The sequence below is a fragment of the Schistocerca serialis genome, chromosome 1 (assembly GCF_023864345.2).
Source record: "Schistocerca serialis cubense isolate TAMUIC-IGC-003099 chromosome 1, iqSchSeri2.2, whole genome shotgun sequence".
Classification (NCBI taxonomy): domain Eukaryota; kingdom Metazoa; phylum Arthropoda; class Insecta; order Orthoptera; family Acrididae; genus Schistocerca; species Schistocerca serialis.
Window position 1 is genome coordinate 678,471,216 of NC_064638.1, and position 19,967 is coordinate 678,491,182.

At 37.5% G+C, this 19,967-nt stretch overlaps 1 protein-coding gene across 1 annotated transcript in view; it reads right to left on the bottom strand.

Moving 5' to 3' along the window:
• The window catches only part of LOC126480210 (serine/threonine-protein kinase D1), a 232,288-nt gene that overhangs the window by 12,785 nt on the left and 199,536 nt on the right, over positions 1-19,967 (bottom strand). The window contains exon 18 of the mRNA XM_050103847.1: positions 9,321-9,406. Coding sequence (XP_049959804.1) covers positions 9,321-9,406 — 86 coding nt within the window. The remainder of the gene's footprint in view (positions 1-9,320; positions 9,407-19,967) is intronic.

Below are 19,967 nucleotides of genomic sequence, written 5' to 3' on the forward strand. Positions count from 1 at the left end.
AAACTGTTCACATTGAGGAATAAATTAAAACAAAAACCCACTGATGATGGCACAGTGGTGCCGAAACATGTAGGGTACTGAGAAAAAATGGTGTTTTGCATAACTGGCAGACCTCACATCCAACAATTTTAACTGCAAACACGGCCAACACAAGGAGCTGCAAATCAAAATGTTGAATATAATTGAAATGTTCATTCAAACTATCTATTTTTCGCTTGGAAGCTTAAGCCCTGGTAGAGGATGGCAATTTATTATAAAATTAATAGAAGTACAGCAAAAACACATATGAACTTACAGTCAAATATTTGGCTATCATACAAGTTGCAAACCACAAATGTGGGTTTGCAAGCAATCAATAAGTTGAAAATACAAGTTAAAGTCTAAAGCAGCTGCTAAGGAGAAGCTCAGAATTAAATACTAATGTACAAAGATAATGAGGAGGCAAATGTAAGAAAGAAGCCCGAAACAAGCGAGGTAAAGTAAGTTAAAAGGAAAAACGTTAACTGATATAATCCACTGCTACTGTCATTTATCTTCTGCTTTTCTCACGATTTGAGAACTGAGATAACTTTTCTCCCTCCATCTTTATTTGTACCATCTACTCAATTTTTTCACTTTATCTAAATTTCATTTTGCCATCAAAGAATCAACAGCTTTTCTAATAAGTTTTCTCTCTGATACTGTCTCTTCACCTCTCAACCAACGTGTGTGGCACAATGGGTCAAGTGCAAGATTACAAATTAAAGCTGCTAGGATTCAGTCTTTGGTAGATTTTATTAAGTTTACTTGTCTTCCACGTCCAATTTTTGTATTGCTCTTTTGTTCAGTTTTAGGAAACCAAACAAAGAACACATTTGGAAACACTGTTTCTTACAGGGTGCTGGAATTTGCCAATGCAACTGTATGATTGGTTAACTTCAATGCTAATTAACTTGGAAACTTGGAACAACTATTTCTCAGCCCAACATACCCTGCGACACTCTTACAAGCTTTTCACTCTGTTTCTGACCACCCTGTGTATGTGAAAAATGTCAAGTACCACTGTAGTTCAGAATCCATATTCACCTTTAGTTAAGCTCCACAAGTGGCTGAGTAAAGTCAACTCAAAGGTCAAAGGAAGGGACAGCTATATTGCCTGTAATAGAACAATGCCTAGTCTAGCACTGTGGCAATTAAATCAACTTTTAGGTTGAGGACAACTTTACCGTACCCCATATATTCTTATTCACAACTGGTAAGAATGAAATTTTCTTATGGCTAGTGCACTGTTAAATTATCCTGTTTTCAATTTCAAAAGAAAAAAATCAATAAAGTTAAAACAGGAAGTCATAAACTACAATAAATAGTATATTTTCTAGATGTAGAAATATATAATTCATTCAGTAGTTGGTGCCTGTTCACCCTTAACTACCTGACATCGGTCTAAGAGACTCTCGAGGCTTTGTTTTTAAAAAAAATTTCCATTATTATGCATGTGACAAAATCGTCAATCAACATACTTTTTTCCTTCCCTCACCAGTTAGTGCCGTGCGTTCAGCAGCTCCAGTATTTTTAAATCCGGTACTTGTGACCGACATCAGGAGGTTATGTAACTTTAGTTTAATTACACAGGCCAAAGAAAAACTTTTTTTACTTTGATAGCTGATCTTGATAGGTTTTTATGAGCTGAATACAAATCTAGCCTTAATTTTTTGTATGACCCACAGATTTCGAGCAATATGCTTTTCATTATATAGTATAAAAATCCTATGCTATACGGTAAATGGGGAAATTAGTGAAACATTTTGTTACAACATAAGCATGGTTTGTATTTACAGTAAGCTACTAAAAACAATGATATGTGTTAACAGAGGCTTCACTTGTCATCTGGAACTGGTTTGTATTTTCTTTATCTTTTTTCTTTGAAGCTTCCTGTGTAGCTTTTTCTACGATGAGTTGCTTCCTGAACTTCTCGGTGAAGTGACCAACAGTAATCTCCCATCATGTTGGTGTTCCACGGCCTTGGTAGCGTTTTTACATCAATAGTTTTGGATGAATTAATAAACAGCCTCCAGTCTTTCTTTTTGTATTCAATACCAAACCCATTCACCAGACCGGGAATGTCTGTTCAGTAACTAAATCACCTTCTTGTTGAAAAAACTTGAAAATTGCTGCTCTCTCTTTCTATACATGTATATGCTGGTTTCGACAGCCACTAAGTTTTTTTCTTTTAATCTAGAGCCACGCAATTCAGCTTTTTTTCATTAAGCCCAGATCCCTAACCAAATTGTTAAGCTCGGTCTGAGTAAACAATTTGGGCTCTAGACTGTCTGTGTTACAATGGAATTAATCATCATCTGGTTCATCTAAATCAGACTGTACAACAGAAAATACTTCTGTTGGAATAGAATTTAAATTATCTGGTGGTTCAGGAACCGGCAAATCTACACCATGCCCTACTGGTTGGATGGTGGACGGAAGGTTAGGGTAGCTTATTACCTTCTTGTTTTTCGAATTATGACCAGTAATATCAACACTGCAAAAGTAGCTACCACCGGAATGATTTCTTGGCTCCCTCTGTATCATAGGAACAGCAAATCTAAAGGCTTTTTTTCACCTTTTTGGACAATTTTCTCAGATATTCAACACACACATAACATACCTTACGCGGTGCTCAAGATTTATTTTGATCACCAAGTTTAGATCCAAAGTACGATATATAAACCTTTTCCACGAAGTCTGTAATGTTTCTTTGGTGTTTTTTAATCACAAATTCACCACAACTATAACAAAAACTGTCAGCAGTTTTTATAACCACGATTAGATGTTGTACTGAGCACATGTAGAGGAAATGGGAGAGAGAGGTTAAGTTGACAGTAAACAAAACACCATCTGTTAACACAAAAATACAATCAACCTTTTTTTGCCAGCAAATGTTTTTCAGCAGTGCTACCAACGCCATCTACATTCATTACTCCTCAATTTTAAATTATTGTAACTACATAAAAGTTGTTAAATTATTTAAAAAAATGCTAATTTACTAATTTTAACTGTAAAATGTGAAGAAATGGTGGGTGATACAGTTTTTTTAAGTATCATATTTGGATTTCCCACCGTAAAAAATGTAAGAATAAGGTATTTTCAGCAAAAATGTTTTTCCATAATTGGCCTGTGTTATTTTTTTTATTTTTGTAAGGTAAAAATGTCCAAATGGAGAAAAATATAGTCCGATGGTTGGAGGGGACTGCCATAGATTCTGAAGACTTGTTATCCATACGAGAACTTCCGTATGAAGACTGCAGTAATGTGGATGTTCCAGTGGCTCACATCACTGAAGATGAACACCGGTCCAATTCAGGAGTCGATGGTGATGGACCTGAACCTCAACCCATGGAACGAGGGAATGACATTAGGAAGCCAATGGAGAATTCATCTTACGATGACGATGTTCCACTGGCAAGATATGGCAACTGCTTTGGTATAAACTGATTTTGTTGGTCTTCCCGTCCTCCTGTCTCAAGATCAAGGACTATGCTTCGTAACTTCATACGGCATCTACCCGGACTCAAATGTAATTTCCTGGGTGTTCTGCACGAAAATACAAAGCCTGTACATTTGGAGCTTATTTTTCTCTGACGGTGTGTTGGGATATATAGTAAAGCACACTAGTGAAAAAAATCAGAAAATTTAACCTAATTACCACAGGGAAATAGCTGTTCATGATGTAGATGTAACTGAATTAAAAGCCTTCATTGATATGTTGTACTACATTGCCATTTTAAAAAAAGCCATGCACACTACACATGCTGGTACAGCAAAGATGGCACAGGTAGAGAAATATATAGCTGCATTATGAACAAGTACAGGTTTGACGTGCTGCTCAACTGTCTTTGGTTTGACGATACAAATATTCGAACTGAACCCCGCATCACTAATTTTGCTACACCGATATCACAACTTTTTAAAATGTTTATTCAGAACTGTAAAGACCTCTGATGCATCGGCAGCTTCGCTTGCATTGATGAAATGCTAGTAGCTTTAGGCGAAAAACACAAATTCAAAATGCACATCCCGAAAAAACCACACAAATACGGTTTGAAAATCATGTGCTTTACTGGTGCTCAAACTGGGTATTTGTTGGAGACTTACTTGTACTTAGGGAAACATTTTGATGGCAAAGGTCTGCCAGCTGTTTACTAAAGATTGAACTAACACAGCCTGGAAGTTTTGCAACTAATAACATTGATAGAAGGTACACACAAAAACGCGACCACTGATAATTGGTTAACATCAGTGGAGCTACTGAATGTGCTAAAACAAAACGACTGACACTAGTGGGTACTATGAAGAAAAACAAGCACGAAATCCCACTTCAGTGTCTTCCCAGGCATGATTGAGAAGTTGGATAGGCCATTTTTGGATTTACGTCTGATGCTATACTAACATCTTTTATACAAAAGTTAAGTAAATCTGTGTTTGTTTCGTCCAGCATGCATCATACACCAACCACTGATTCAAATACGGAGAAACCAGAAATGATCATATTTTACAACAGCACAAAGGGCATCGTTGACATGCTACATCTGAAATGTGCTACCTACTCCACGTCTAAATGAACTCAACAATGGCCAATGGCAATATTTTATAGAATACTTGGCATATCCTCAACAATGTGTATACTGTTAGTAACATTTACCAAGCGCAGTCAAAGGTCCCACACCTGGCTCTCATAGAAAATTTGGCAGAAGATCTTATAAACCCTCACTTGAAATGCTGGGTGCATAGTTTTGGCTTACGAAGGAAACTTTCAGTGCACCATACATAGAATTATAAAAATGGATCAAACACCCAGTACGTCATTAACTGAAACTTCTGAAAAACTTTAAAAAAGGAAAACATGCTCGACTTGTGACCCCAAAACAAAATGCAAAACAGTCTATTTATGTTTTGCATGTAAGAATCCTATTTGTGTTGAATATAGTTAAAAATGTGCATTGAATATCCCTGCAATTTGTGAGTGTTTGTGCCTTGTAATTTTGAAAACCTTGTGTTAATATGTGCCAAAAATTACTTATGTATTGTAATAATATATCGAACTTTTCATAAATATGTAAGAATATTGGTATTATAAGCATTTGTACTGTCAAATCTCAAATTTTTTAAGTTCCTACAATTCTGCCTAAAATGTGTAGACTTTTGTCATGTGTTTATTTTTAATATTTATAAGCACACTTTTTCACATTTTGAAGATGTGTTACGATTAAAATATTATGAAAACAAAGACGTGACTTCAATTTCTTGCAATATTTTAACATTCTTTAACAAAAAATTTAAAACATGCAAACGGTCTCTATGACTGACGTGGGGTAGTGTATGAGGCATACACATCAGGTGGCTAAGGGTTAACAATAAGCATACATAAAGACCATATACTGTAGAGTTATTGAGATGCTTTGAATTGGTGCTTGTTGCAATCCAAACACATTGCAATTATTAAAATAACACACTTTTGTACGTGCCACTTTTCTTCAACAAATATGTATTTCTTTATTGTTATTATTTATGGGGGGGGGATTAATGAAACACATGGGCTCCAAAAAATGTTCCGGTCTCAATGTTGTCTGTTGCAGCGCTTGGTATACATCAAACCTCTTCTATTTATTTAATACCAATGTTGACTATTAATTATCCCAAACTTCTTCTGTAGTTTCGACCTCAACTATTCCTTTCTCTTACACAATATTTTGACCACTGACCTGTTCATCTTTGTCAGGAGGAATCTGGAATCCACACAGAGAACACACATGACAATCACTCACAATGTCTGCTGAAGATGACTAGGGAAGATGTATAAGTACTGTCACGGACACTGATGAACCACATTAGGACCATATGCTTAGCAACACATTGGTGCACCTCAGGATTACAAATGGGCTTAATGCATACGTCATAGATGACATCTCTCACTTTTGTCTCTTCTACGTAGGATCATCGTCCACTATCTCATTGGCCAATACAGAATTTTCAGATATGACTAAAGTAGAACTTTAGTCACTTTTATTATAGCCCACTTTTTCACAGACGTGAAAATTATTGCAAGTTCACATGGGTTGCAGTCTACAGATTGGCATTTGCCATTGTAGGGTTCACTGTCGTAAACCTGGTCTTCCAAGAACCTTACATGTGCCAGTGGTCTTACTTCTTCTGTTCTCGTGATGAACTGTTTATGAGTAATCATTCCGAATGTCATCACTGAAACAGAAACAAACTACGAATTGTACTCTCAGCCTCTCCACCACAGGTCAGAAAAAAATGGTAAGGAAGCTGTTGTATTTTGCTTTTCTGTCTTGTTTCTGAAAGTCAAGACAGGTAGTATAACATCCCAGCCTGTCAGTTTCATGTCAACATACACTGAAAGAAACCTGCCAATGCCTTATTAAAATTTGCATGAGGTCTTTCATCTGCAGATAGAAAGGTTGGACAGAGGCATAGCTATCTGGCAAATAATGCCTGCTTCCGATTCTATAAAGCATTTTTGCAGATCCTAAATGACTTGATGACAGAACATCAAGAAAAATCATCAGTAGTGCTGGATATAAAGGAGCTTTGACAACAAGCAATTATTTCAGTCCCACTGTGATGTAACTCCTTTTATAGAATGCTCGATGTGTTAGTTTGCATTCTCCTTTGACTTACTGACTGCCAAAGCAACTGCAAGGCACTCATTCTCAGGCATACAGTAATTCTTCTCTGACTTAGGGACTGCTCTGGATGCATAAAAAATCTCTTTCCTGCAACTTCCTGAATAAGCACTGCAACTGCACATATTCTTTAACTAAAATGTGTAATTATGTCTCAGCATTCTCATCACAAAAGTACCATGACTGGAGTATATGTTAGTGCCTTCTTACAGATCAAGTAAGATCTTTCTTGTTCGCTGCCCAAGAAAATCTGGCATCTCCCTACAGCAGTAGCAGCCATGCCTTTGAACTGAAACCCTTTATGAAGTGTCTTTAGTAGAAGCATATTTTGAGGGAGCCTCTCATCACAAACATTCTGAAGAGTTGGAAAATGTGTTGTGATATTACTGCCCCCCCCCCCCCCCATTTCTTTTTGTTCAGGACAGATTCTGTTTAGCATTAACTAAGTGCTTCACGACTTATTTCTTGGGAGGGACACATTCTTGGATTCAGGTGAAGAGCTGCATTGTGGACACACATCAGCACATTTGTCAAGTGAATCAGATGCTCTTTGAAGTCTTTGAAAAACCAACAATTTCATGTAAGTTGCAAAGACTTGCTGTCCATTTAAGGTATCAAAGATGGTTGTCCATTATGCATTCATAGATGGCTGGAGTATTACAAAGGCCAAATGGGAGAGCTGTGAATACACAGAGGCCATCACATGTTTTCCTGGTCGGCCCTTGTCAATCTCAATTAGGTTAGTGTTGGCAGAAGGTACTTTCAATTTGCTATCTTCAGGACAATGGCCTCATTTCTGTTTGTGGTGAGTAAACAAGTGGCTGGAACCTGTGTATGATGACACTGAACAGCTGCAGCCTGTTGGAGTGTGACCTCAGTGCAGAGTACCATGATGAGCTTTAGGGTGGAGATTGACTACAATCATCTGCTGTTGTCTGGAATTCGTAGAATTGTCTGCTGTTTTATGTCTTGCAACATGATAGTCTTCTTTCTTTTTGGTAGGGCATCCACAATGAAAATATACTGGTGCCCCGTCCTTTGTTTCCAGATGTCAAATTTTCTGCACAGAAATGGTATTAGCAAGGGGAGAGGTGTAATTGAAAACCTTGGATGTTGTCTGATAGCTGTGGCATAAGTTTAAGGTTTCCGAATCCTTCCTTCAATGTTGGTTTGTCTTGTACAGATCAGGGCTGCTGATCACTGAATCTCTTCTTGTATTAATTATGCTAGCTCCACATGGCTGGGTCTGAGAGTGAACACTTCTATGTCGTGCCATATGGGTTTGAACTTAACAAACATCACAAACTCTCATATATCTTTCACTAATTGTTTGTCTTGTTAGCAACAAAAGGTCCAGATGGTCTTCCACAGGTCAACATTCAGAAGTGATCTGAATATCTTTCGGTGTTGTCTTTTCTGGTGCATTGCATCAGTGTACTGGCACCATCTGATGGATTTCTCTGTCGTTCTGCCATTGTGCAAAAGAAGTGCTTGATATATGTTCTCTGCCATGACCCGCATTAGATGTGACACTTTGTTGGCTCCCACAATTTTCTGGTTCATTGTGCAACACAGCACTAAATACTAAGTATCTACGCCGTACTGTCCAAGTAAAAGGAACATTGGTAAGGCACATCATGTCATCCCACCTGTTGCATTAAGTGATGTGGTCAAATCCCTTTAGCCATTTCACTGGTTCCTGACCAGTATCTCTCAAAAATACTGCTTGATACTTGATTTGCATCTAACTCACCAATGCTTTAGTACTTGTTAGTTAATTGACAATGGAAACCATTAAAGGACTGTACTGTTTTTATTCATATTCTCACTCATGGAGGCAATGGCTTTTACAAAACCTTGTTGGAGTCATAGCAATGTTGCACTATTACATTATTGGCACATTTATCTGCTGGACAATATGTACTGAGATCTGCTGTTCAGTTCATGGTTTTCACGTTATTTAAGATGGGATGGAACTTCAGGCATATATCCACAGATTTACTTTGACTGATAAAATTCTTGTAAATGATGATGGCAACTTGTAACAATTGAAACCAATAGACTTTTAAAAAATAATAAAGAAATACATAATAAAAAAAAGCACTTCCATATCAGCTGAGGGCGGTAAAGTATGATTTTCAACTAGTTTCTGCAACTTGTGGGGCATCTGCTACAGAAAATATTTTAAAAGCTATTAGTTCTGTTACTTCTCTTTCACTTTTTCCTTATGCTTATCTTGATAGAAGATTTTTATCAAGAAACCTCAAGGCATAAGCTCAATACAGGTATATATAATAATTTCTTCTTTATTGGGTCTTGTGTCAGCTTCTTTTTCAGTAACTTTCTTATCTATCTTTATAGCTCAGTCAATTCTACATTACCTTTTTCAATAATTCCTTGTTCCACTGTGAATTATTCTGAGCATAACAACTCACTTGATGGCTATGAAAGTGTGATTAATTTGATCTACTGTTTTGTTTTCTTCATCAATATTTGTGGATGCTACCTGTCACTTAACAGTAATTGCTTAGTCCTCAATGTAATTTAACAATGATTATAAGAACAGAACGAATAAATCTTCGCCTTCTGAAATTGTTATGAGTAAGGAGTACATTGTAAAAATTAATAGAAGAACCTCACCTGCAACCAAATATGTGCAAGAGATTTATCTACTGTAAATCTTTTCCTTTGTTTCACTTGTAGCAAATTATTGATGAGGTCAATTGCTGTAACACAAAATGAAAATTATCATTATTGACAAATTTAAGAACATCTTGACACTGAACAATGTAGATTATTCTACACATCGAATTTAAAATAACTACTATGTCTAACTTTAAGAGACAAAAATGTTTGATGGCATTGACTCCAGAAATAATTATATTTATAAAGTCACAGAAAGGAGAAAACAGAAGGATAAGGTTATAGTTTAGCATCTTGTTGATGCCTGAGTCACTGGACTGAGCACCGGCTCAGTTTGTGAGGTATGGATTGCAACCTATTTATGAAACTGCTCCGGCATATGTCTGGAGTGATTTAATGAAAACACAGAAACCCCACAAACAATATGTCTGGAAACCTACTTCATTTCACGTCGGTGAAATAAATGCATGTAATGAAACTGCATGGACACACATTATATGACAGCATTGATGTCATCTTTATTCCGAAGACTGATATGGTGCAGCTCTCCACACTACTCTATCGTGTGCAAGTATCTTCATCTCTGAGTAACCACTGCAACCTACATCTACCTGAACCTGCTTACTGTAGTCAAGCCCTGGTCTGTCTGTACAGGTTTAAAAGTGCCGTCCCCCCCCCCCCCCCCCCTTTCCATTACCAAACTGACTACGCCTTGATGCCCTATGGTGTTTCCTCGTAACCATCCAATATTTTAATCAATATGTGCAAAAAAATTTCCTTTGTCCCCTATTTAACTGAGGACCTATTCATCAGTTAAGCACTCAACCTATCCAATCTTCAGCATCCTTCCACAGAATTACATTTCATTAGCTTCTATATGCTGCTTCTCTGAACTGCTTATTCCAATATTTCACTTTAGTACAAAGCTAAGCTACACTCTAAACAAATGCTTTTCCAAAGTCTTCCTAGCATTTAAATTTACACTGAAAATTGAAAAGTTGCAATTTTCCAGAAACCCTTTTCTTTCTATTAAAGTCTGCCTTTATACACATTCTGCTTCAGCCACTGTCAACTATTTTGGTGCCCAAACAGCAAAATTTATCTACTACTTTCAGTGTCTCATTTTCTGATCTAACTTTTCAGCATTTCCTTATTTAATTCAATATTTACTTGTAAATGTCTTTCCATAATCCTATCCATTCCATTCATGTCATCTTCCAAACAGTTTGGCATCTCTCATAGAGTTACATCAGCAGCAAACCTCAAAGATATATTTCTTCTGCCTAAATTTTAATATCCTTTCTAAATTTCTCTTTGGTTGTCTTTACTGCTTGCTCAATGAACAGACTAAATAACATTGGGTATAGGCTACAACTCTGTCTCATTTTATTTTAAACTACTGCCTCCCTTTCATATCCTCAAGAAGCAAAATTCAATTTGACTACATGTGAGACCTTCCTTACAATTTCAGCCATTTTTATGTACCTTCAATTTTTTTTTTTATTAAGATGAGTAGCCAACATTTAGCTGTGGAAATATTTTTTAAATGCCTGGAACTTCTCCTGCATTACATATTTCTATTTTATTTGAATGTTTAGCTTTTCTCCATGTACTTTTAATGAATGTTAGGTTTTGTCAAAAATATAGAAGCTTACTATTGTCAAAATAACTCCTTTTAACCATTCAAGTCCTAATAATTTACTAGTCTATTTCGATCGTTGAAAACTAAAATACTAAAACCATACTTATAAATTATTACTTATTATTTTCACAGTTTTTCTTGTGATGAACCCGAGATATGGCTCTTTGCACATGGCTGTTTTACACTCTGTTCATTTTCTGAAGCTATAATAATGGGAAAAAATGTTTCATAGTTCATAAAATGAAGAAACATCATAATAGAGCACACACAATGGTTTCAATAACCATTTTATAAAATCAAAATCAGATATAATCATTTGAAGTTTGAAATAATTCTTCTTGCACAAAGTCAAGATTGTTATCATTGTCAGTCTCACTGTCGCTGTCAATAAAATCTTACTCCAATTCATGCAAAACTACATGGCCGAAAGAAACATGAAGGCATGTCTATGGTTTCTTTACATACTGAATGAACAGCTGCCACTCTTCAGCAACTTGATTCCATACAACAAATATGATACCAGCTAATTTAGAAACTATAAGGAGTGATCAAAAAGTTTCTATTTGAGGACGTTGCTGCCATGTACATGCAACACAAGGAGATTCCGATGCACGTACACGCGGTGTCACTCCTATGAACCATCAAGCACATTTTCTCTGGGGTTTCAGTAGATATTTGCAATTTCGTTTTTGCACTGTCATGCTCGAGTTAGCACAAACAAATATGGCTCATCACATCTTTCATGCAAAGCCCACTGTCGACAGGAAGTGTTGGTTTATTTCCCGTAAAAAAAAAAAAAAAAAATAAATAAATAAATAAATAAAAGGGGGATTTTATGTGCCCATTTGATAGAGTGATCCCAGGTTAGCCTACTGTGATATTTGACTTATTGATATGTATCAAGAGGGACAGTAAAATGTGGAGAATAAACAGCAATCCAGCAAGAACTCGAGTAGTGCTGCATGCTCGGCGGCAGCACTCAGTGTGGGCCAGGGCATGCTTTCTCAGCTGGAGTACTTTTTATTCTTCGATTTTTACTGTCCCTGTTAATGTGTATCAATAAAATAAATATCACACTACACTAATCTGAAACTGCTTTATTGAATGGGCACATGGAAACAAGCCTATGCTTTACGTTGACAATGGGCATCATATGAAAGACGTGATGAGCACTATTTGTATGGGCTGACTCCAGTTACACTATGTATAAACAGAATTGCAAATATCTACTGAAACTCCAGAGAAAATGGGCCTAACAACTGTTAGGAGAGACACCTTGTATAAGCACCGACAAGTAGGCAAGGGATTAGTGTGGTATTCGTGCGTTTCCGACATGCATGAGGTAAAGGGGAAATGTGAATGTTTTACCAAACGAGTATCTTCAACCAGGTGCGTTGGTGGAATGACTGCCTCAATCCTCATGGCAATTTTGCCTAACTTGCATACGGATTCTGGACTGTATGGCTTTAGAATGGAAACTTTTGCTCACCTCTTAGACATTTCCATGTTCTATTGGCTATTTTAGAAACACAGTGAAGACCAACCGAGCCCATCAGTATATGTGATTTCATATTTAAAAATAGGAAAAATCATACCCTATCAAATGACATGATCAGCAGTCTACCAAAATTTACAAGGTGGCAGTTAAAATTTTAAGCATCAGTGCTAAAGTGGCCTGGTCTAGTACACTAGTCAGTGGAATGGGAAGGCACCTTTGAAACCCAAGAGTGATGGTTAAGAGTTTAGGAAGTCTCAGAGATGGATGCAAATGTGACCAACTTCCTTAGCAAATTGCACTGATTAAAAGATACAAAATTACTTCCATATGCAAAATAACATAAGCTACGGTTTGCAAATAAAACAAACACACTAATTTCACAGAATCAGTGTGACAAGTGCAGTGAGCCTAAGATTTCATCTGCACCCCAAAAATTTTGTACACAACAAGCAATTTAATTACAGAATTAAACATTATTTTTAACATCTGTATTTATATTCTTGGTTTGGAACATGAACAGTGTATGTAGTGTATTCGTAATTAAATCAGGCCCAAGCGCAAGGTAGTGGTGGCAATTACAAATGGCTACCTCACTATGTGAAGTACAATCAATAATTACTCACTGGATTTGTAAATAGTATTTGTACAATAAGTGAAAGCAGCATACTTAACTTTCAAGTGAATAATATATTACTTACATTAACTTTCATTTAAATCGTGTTAATTTATCACACAAAAAACAAAGTATAATGTACCAAAATGATCAACATGTTGAGGAGCTTACTTTTATAACCCAACTGATCATATAACATATTGTAATCAACATAAACATAGATACATGTAGTTTTTGCAACTTTAGCATGACAACCCATGGGAGGCAAGGAATGGAGAACTATGCTCTGGAGGGGGCACTTTTGCATAAATAGTGTTAGGTGTTAGGGCTGGTCGTTGGCAGTGGAATCTTCGGTTTCAGATATGCTGTGGCAATCTGTTGCTATAGGGAAGTTGGAGTGTGTTGCCTGAGGGTGACAGACCATGTTTGTACAATATTGCACTTAGAATTTTCATAAAATTTTGAACTGTGTCTGGCAGTAACGAGTTAGCATAGTATATTCAGTGAGCTTTATACACTGAAACACCAAAGAAAATGCTAAAGGCATGCATATTCATTTCCGTCACGCAAAGCTGAAAATGCATTACTGTACTGTGTTATGCATTGTTTGTCGCATTCTGAAAATGAGGGTTTATGGCCTGTCGCCGCTCACGGCATGGCTTGCTTTTGTGCACGCTACCGCCGCTTACAATTAAAAAAAAACAAAGAGAGGAATCGTCTCATTAGCGAAACAATGGCATGAGACTGCTATTCGTTGCTACTTACACTGCTGCTTTCTTTGAGAATGATCAACAAGAATCAAATAATAAACTGTGTATGATAGAAGATGTTCTGAACGAGAATTTAGCAAAAATTTTTTCCGTTTGAAAATCTTTGCAGACGCCTCTTTAGTACATTACATTGTGCACAGAAATTAGAGTCATCTTAGATTTAAAATTCTAGTCGCTTCATTTCTGACTGTATCACTATTAGGCATAAGAATAATACGAATATAAACATGACATGGTATGTATATTCTTCCGCGTCTGCTGTTGTCTCACTCTAGTTTCGTAGTTTATTAGGCGGACAAGATTTAAATGAGGTAGCAGCAAACACGAAAAAATACATGGCAAAATGTTTATATTCGTATTATTCTTATGGTGAAGAGAATACTGCATGTTTTTCACAATTCATAAACGTTCCTATTAGCAACCATTTCTTCTGCGGATCCCCCCCCCCCCCCCCTCCCGGGCAGGCATAACATTTCACTGTAAACAAGTTCAGCAGCTGAAATGTCCAAGTCTGGCTTGGAAGTGTTTCTCGGGCCAAGCAAAACCATTAGTAGGGCTGTGGTCCAACTTTAGTCATGGCACATCAGGTGTGCTTTCAGTCATCAGTCCAGGTTCCTGTCATCCCATTGCTGCCAGGGTGATAGCTCATCGTTCTGTAATGCACAGTGCCACAGGATTTAGTCAGCTGTTTGAACAGGTCGGACTCAAACTGGCATCTGTGATTCATCATGACTTGTGAAGGGCAACCAAAATGTGACACCCAAGTAGAAACAAAGGCAGAAGGAAAAAATTCAGAAAGTAGAGTTGGCCATATTGACAAATATCCCAAACAGACTTGCCAGTCGGATTTTCGTAGTACATTGAAATGCTGCTACGTTCGATGAGGAACAATACGGAATTTGTTATTTACTTCGTTGGATAATGTATGAAAATGCAGTGGTCGAAACTCGGGGCGGAGAAAAAAAAGCTCGTCTTCCACCTTTTTATTATTTATTTACTGACGCAGAGGTTTTGGGGCCAGTATTTGTCTTTGTGCCTGCGAAGCATGCCTGCGTAGCGCTACATATATTCGACGACAGAAGTTAGTTGTGGCGGCACCTACCAACATTTTTCAGAACTTCCGCTTACTTGGCACTCGATTCTAAGCCGCAGGCGGTTTTTTGGATTACAAAAACCGGAAAAAAGTGCGGCTTATATTCGAGTAAATACGGTAAATGCCAGTGCAGAAAATTCAACAGACATGTGCACATGTTGGAGGGCAACTTTCCAGACCACCAGCTCGATCTACATAAATTTGTAGCAATGGGGTTGGCCCCTTGACCACAAAGGGCCAATCTTATTTATTAACAATGATAGACCATTTCACCTTCTGGCTGGAAGTTGCACCAGTAGACAACATCCTGGCAGAGATACTAGCTTCTGCCTTTGTTTCTACTTGGGTGTCACATTTTGGTTGCCCTTCACAAGTCATGATGAATCACAGATGCCAGTTTGAGTCCGACCTGTTCAAACAGCTGACTAAATCCTGTGGCACTGTGCATTACAGAACGGTGAGCTATCACCCTGCCAGCAATGGGATGACAGGAACCTGGACTGATGACTGAAAGCACACCTGATGTGCCATGACTAAAGTTGGACCACAGCCCTACTAATGGTTTTGCTTGGCCCGAGAAACACTTCCAAGCCAGACTTGGACACTTCAGCTGCTGAACTTGTTTACAGTGAAATGTTATGCCTGCCCGGGGGTGGGGGGTGGGGGGGAAGGGGGGGGGGGATCCGCAGTCCTTGCGGCTAACCAACTTGACAGATGTGACTTTTTTTGTCAGTTGAGAGGACACACCTCCCACATCTGGTCCCTGCAAGTGTCCAGTCATGGCACCGGTCTAATGTATGTACACGAAACATTCAGAATTGTACACACATAATGCTACACACTGACAGTATCAAACCCCCATTACAGCCACCTTACTCAGGAACACACAAAATAGTATGACGAGTAGACCACATGCTCAACATTATTGTTAATGGCAAAACCACTACTGTCTCACTAGACTGCATGTAACTTGCATATCTCTTTCAAGAAGAAACCCCAACAAGGGCAACACAGCACAATCCCAACCCAGTTCCATCAGCTTTGTCACTGCTGGCTCCCCAAATCGTTGACATGAGGAAGCCCTTAGAATGCAAAATGGTTCAAATGGCTCTGAGCACTATGGGATATAACATCTGTGGTCATCAGTCCCCTAGAACTTAGAACTACTTAAACCTAACTAACCTAAGGACATCACACACATCCATGCCCGAGGCAGGATTCGAACCTGCGACCGTAGCAGTCACGCCTTAGAATGCACAAAACTATCAAGTCAACAAGTACATTTCCCTACAAGATTCTGGACACCATTCCCCCTTTTCCGGTGGGGGCTGATGTAGCAGACACAAATGACACTACAGTGCAGTGCAAGTTGCACGGTTTACATGTGTAATTTTGTAACTCTGTCAAAGTGCTCCCGTGACAGCTGCCATACGTTCTGTGTTCTATGACACTTGTGTGCTTACTCTAAGAATAGTTTTTCATTCTGTTGTTAATTAGTTGCAGAGTTACTTTTGGCTATGAATGTTCTAGTTGTTGCATTGGTTCTACTTTCATGAAGAATGTTCAATTGAGTATTCGTGAACCAACTCCCTGTGCAATTGAATAAAGTATTTACCGAGTCTGATGGGAAGAGTCTCTTCATTGCATTGGTGGTTAATAGTACACAAATAGTAATTGTTCTGATAGTTGCAGACACAAGACCACTCCAATCATACTCTTTTTACCACCACCACTCCAAGAAACGCATAACAACAGTTTATTGTGCAGCTTGTAACAAGTCAATAAGCAGTGAACAACAGAAAAATGTGGGCATCGATTGCCCATAATGCTCCTGCACGATTCCCATTACTAAGTCATTTTATATCCAAATGACAATTTTCGCACAATAATGACCCTTGTTCTCAAATAATAATGTTAACACTTGTAGCATTGTTGTGTGCCTTTTTGAAAACCACTGTTGTACAATATGCACTCTTGCATTAAAGCCTTTACACCAACAATATGTTATTAATTACAATATGCCGTCAATATGATCCATTTAAAGATCTACACATACAGTTAATGTACTGTTAGTATAAGTAAGGAGGTATTAGTGCTGTAGGATTAATGGTTCTAATGATGAGTAACAACAATATGATGATAAACTGCTAAATAAAAAAAGAAGTAAGACTCAGTTGGTACAGTAATTGACAAAGTTAAGTAACAATAAAAAGCAGAAATCAGTAAGGAAGTTGACCAAAACATTTAACACATTAATTAAGTTATGGTTAACTACAATCTACAATAATAATATAAACACACAAACTAGCGGCAGCAAGAGTTGACTTGTTCTTAGCTCCTAAAGCACTGGTTTTCAAGTTCCTTTACATAGCAAACTGATCTTTTTCCATTTTTGGTCTTAACCATTATCTTGCCATCATTTGTCCATATGTTTCATACCCCAAATCTCGAAACTGCATTATTCAAAATGTTTGAACTTTCAGGGGCAAGATGTTCTTGTATTGTCAGACCTGACCCTTGAGTTTCTTCTCCAGTCTGAAGATTTCAGATCTTTTGCTGTACGACACAAATTTCACTTACACTGGTCTAGTTTTTGTACATCCTGGCACCCTACATCCCACCCCATGACTTCTGTCAATGTCATTCAATGTCCCATGCAAGCCTAGTTTCTCGTGAATAAGATTCATCACTATCTCTGCTATTCTCTGGAATTCCAGACAGTCTGAAATTATTGCGTCTCTGATATTTTTGGGGTCAGATTTTTCAATCAGTTACTGTTTGGGAAATTGGGCCCTATCCTTAATTTCTTTTTATGACTTGTACACAGCACGGATCTTCCTTGCATTTACCTCCAAGAGTTTGCTGTATTTTATCTGCCACTGCTGCAATGCCAGCATCATTGAGGGGCTGGACAACAAGCCCAAGCATATCCTGTGCTTCTAGGACAGCACATACCTCACCCTTGATGAGTGTAGCAACGTCAATGATGCTGGGCAATGCAGTCATGATTCCCAGTGTTGGCTTGACTCCTGCTTTCTCGGCGACTTGGCTGCTAGGGATACTGCGCATTGTTCACTTTTTTAGATTAGATTAGATTTACTTTCATTCCAATTGATCCGTAGTGAGGAGGTCCTCCAGGATGTGGAACATGTCAGAAAAACAACAATACATGACAAATATTTAAACTAAAACAAATAAGCTAATGTACCATTCCACAGGTCCCAAGTGGAATGATCGTCATTTTTTAATGAACACTAAGAGTCATTTTACAAATACTATTGCACTGAATTTAAAATAAAAAAGTTTTTTATTTATTTATAAGGTAAGAAACATGTAATACAACTACTGTAATACTTATTTACAATGAACACATTACTGCACTGAAATGGTGCAGAAGTTAGATTATACTTACACACACACACACACACACACACACACACACACACACACACACAAAATTTCAGTGAACACATTACTGCACTGAAATTGTGCAGAAGTTATGTTGTACTTATATACAAATCAGTTGGTTTTCCTCAGAAATTCATCAATGGAGTAGAAGGAGTTGGCCACCAATAAATCCTTTAGGCTTCTCTTAAACTGAATTTCATTGGTTGTTAAGCTTTTTATGGCTGCTGGCAAGTTATTGAAAATGTGTGTTCCTGAATAATGCACACCTTTTTGTACAAGACTAAGTGACTTTAAATCCTTGTGAAGATTATTCTTATTTCTAGTATTGATTCCATGAATTGAGCTGTTGGTTTGGAAAAGTGATATATTTTTAATGACAAATTTCATTAAGGAATAAATATATTGGGAAGCTGTAGTTAGTATCCCTAGTTCCCTAAACAGGCTTCTGCAGGATGTTCTTGAGTTCACACCACATATAATTCTTACTGCACGTTTTTGTGCCCGGAAAACTTTAGCTTGGCTTGATGAATTACCCCAGAAAATAATCCCATATGACATTATGGAATGAAAGTAAGCATAGTATGCCAGCTTTTTCATTTTTATATCCCCTATGTCTGACAAAATTCGCATTGCAAACAGAGATTTGTTAAGACGCTTCAGCAGTTCTGTGGTGTGCTCCTCCCAGTTGAATTTATTATCAAGCTGTAATCCCAAGAATTTAACACCGTCCACTTCTTCTATCTTCTTGTCATCATATGTTAGACATATACTCTTGGGACACCCCTTACAAGTTCTGAACTGCATGTAGTGTGTTTTTTCAAAGTTTAGTGACAAAGAATTGGCTAGGAACCAGTGATTAATGTCTACAAATATTTTATTGGCTGATCTTTCTAAGACTACACTTGATTTGCTATTTATTGCAATGTTTGTATCATCAGCAAACAAAACAAACTTGGCATCTGGTAATGTTACTGATGAAAGGTCATTGATATACACAAGAAAAAGTAAGGGCCCCAAAATGGAACCTTGTGGGACCCCACATGTAATTAGTTCCCAGTTGGATGATGCCTGATAGCTTGATACATGTCTCTTTCCTAATAACACCCTTTGTTTCCTGCCAGAGATATAAGATTTGAACCATTTTGCAGCATTTCCTGTTACACTATAATATTCTAGTTTACTTAAAAGGATATTGTGATTTACACAGTCAAATGCCTTTGACAGATCACAAAATATACCAGTTGCCTGAAATTTTTTGTCTAATGAATTAAGTACATTTTCACTGTAAGTGTAGATAGCCTTCTCAATATCAGAACCTTTTAGAAATCCAAACTGTGACTTTGACAGTATGTTATTTGAGATAAGATGGTTATAAAGACGACTGTACATTACTTTTTCGAAAATTTTTGAGAATGCTGGCAACAGTGAAATTGGACGGAAATTTGATGCTATTTCTTTATCTCCCTTCTTAAACAGTGGCTTAACTTCAGCATATTTCAGCCATTCGGGAAATATTCCACTGATAAACGACTGGTTACACAGATAGCTTAATATGTTACTTAGCTCAGAATCACATTCTTTAATTAACTTTGTTGATATTTCATCATACCCACTAGATGT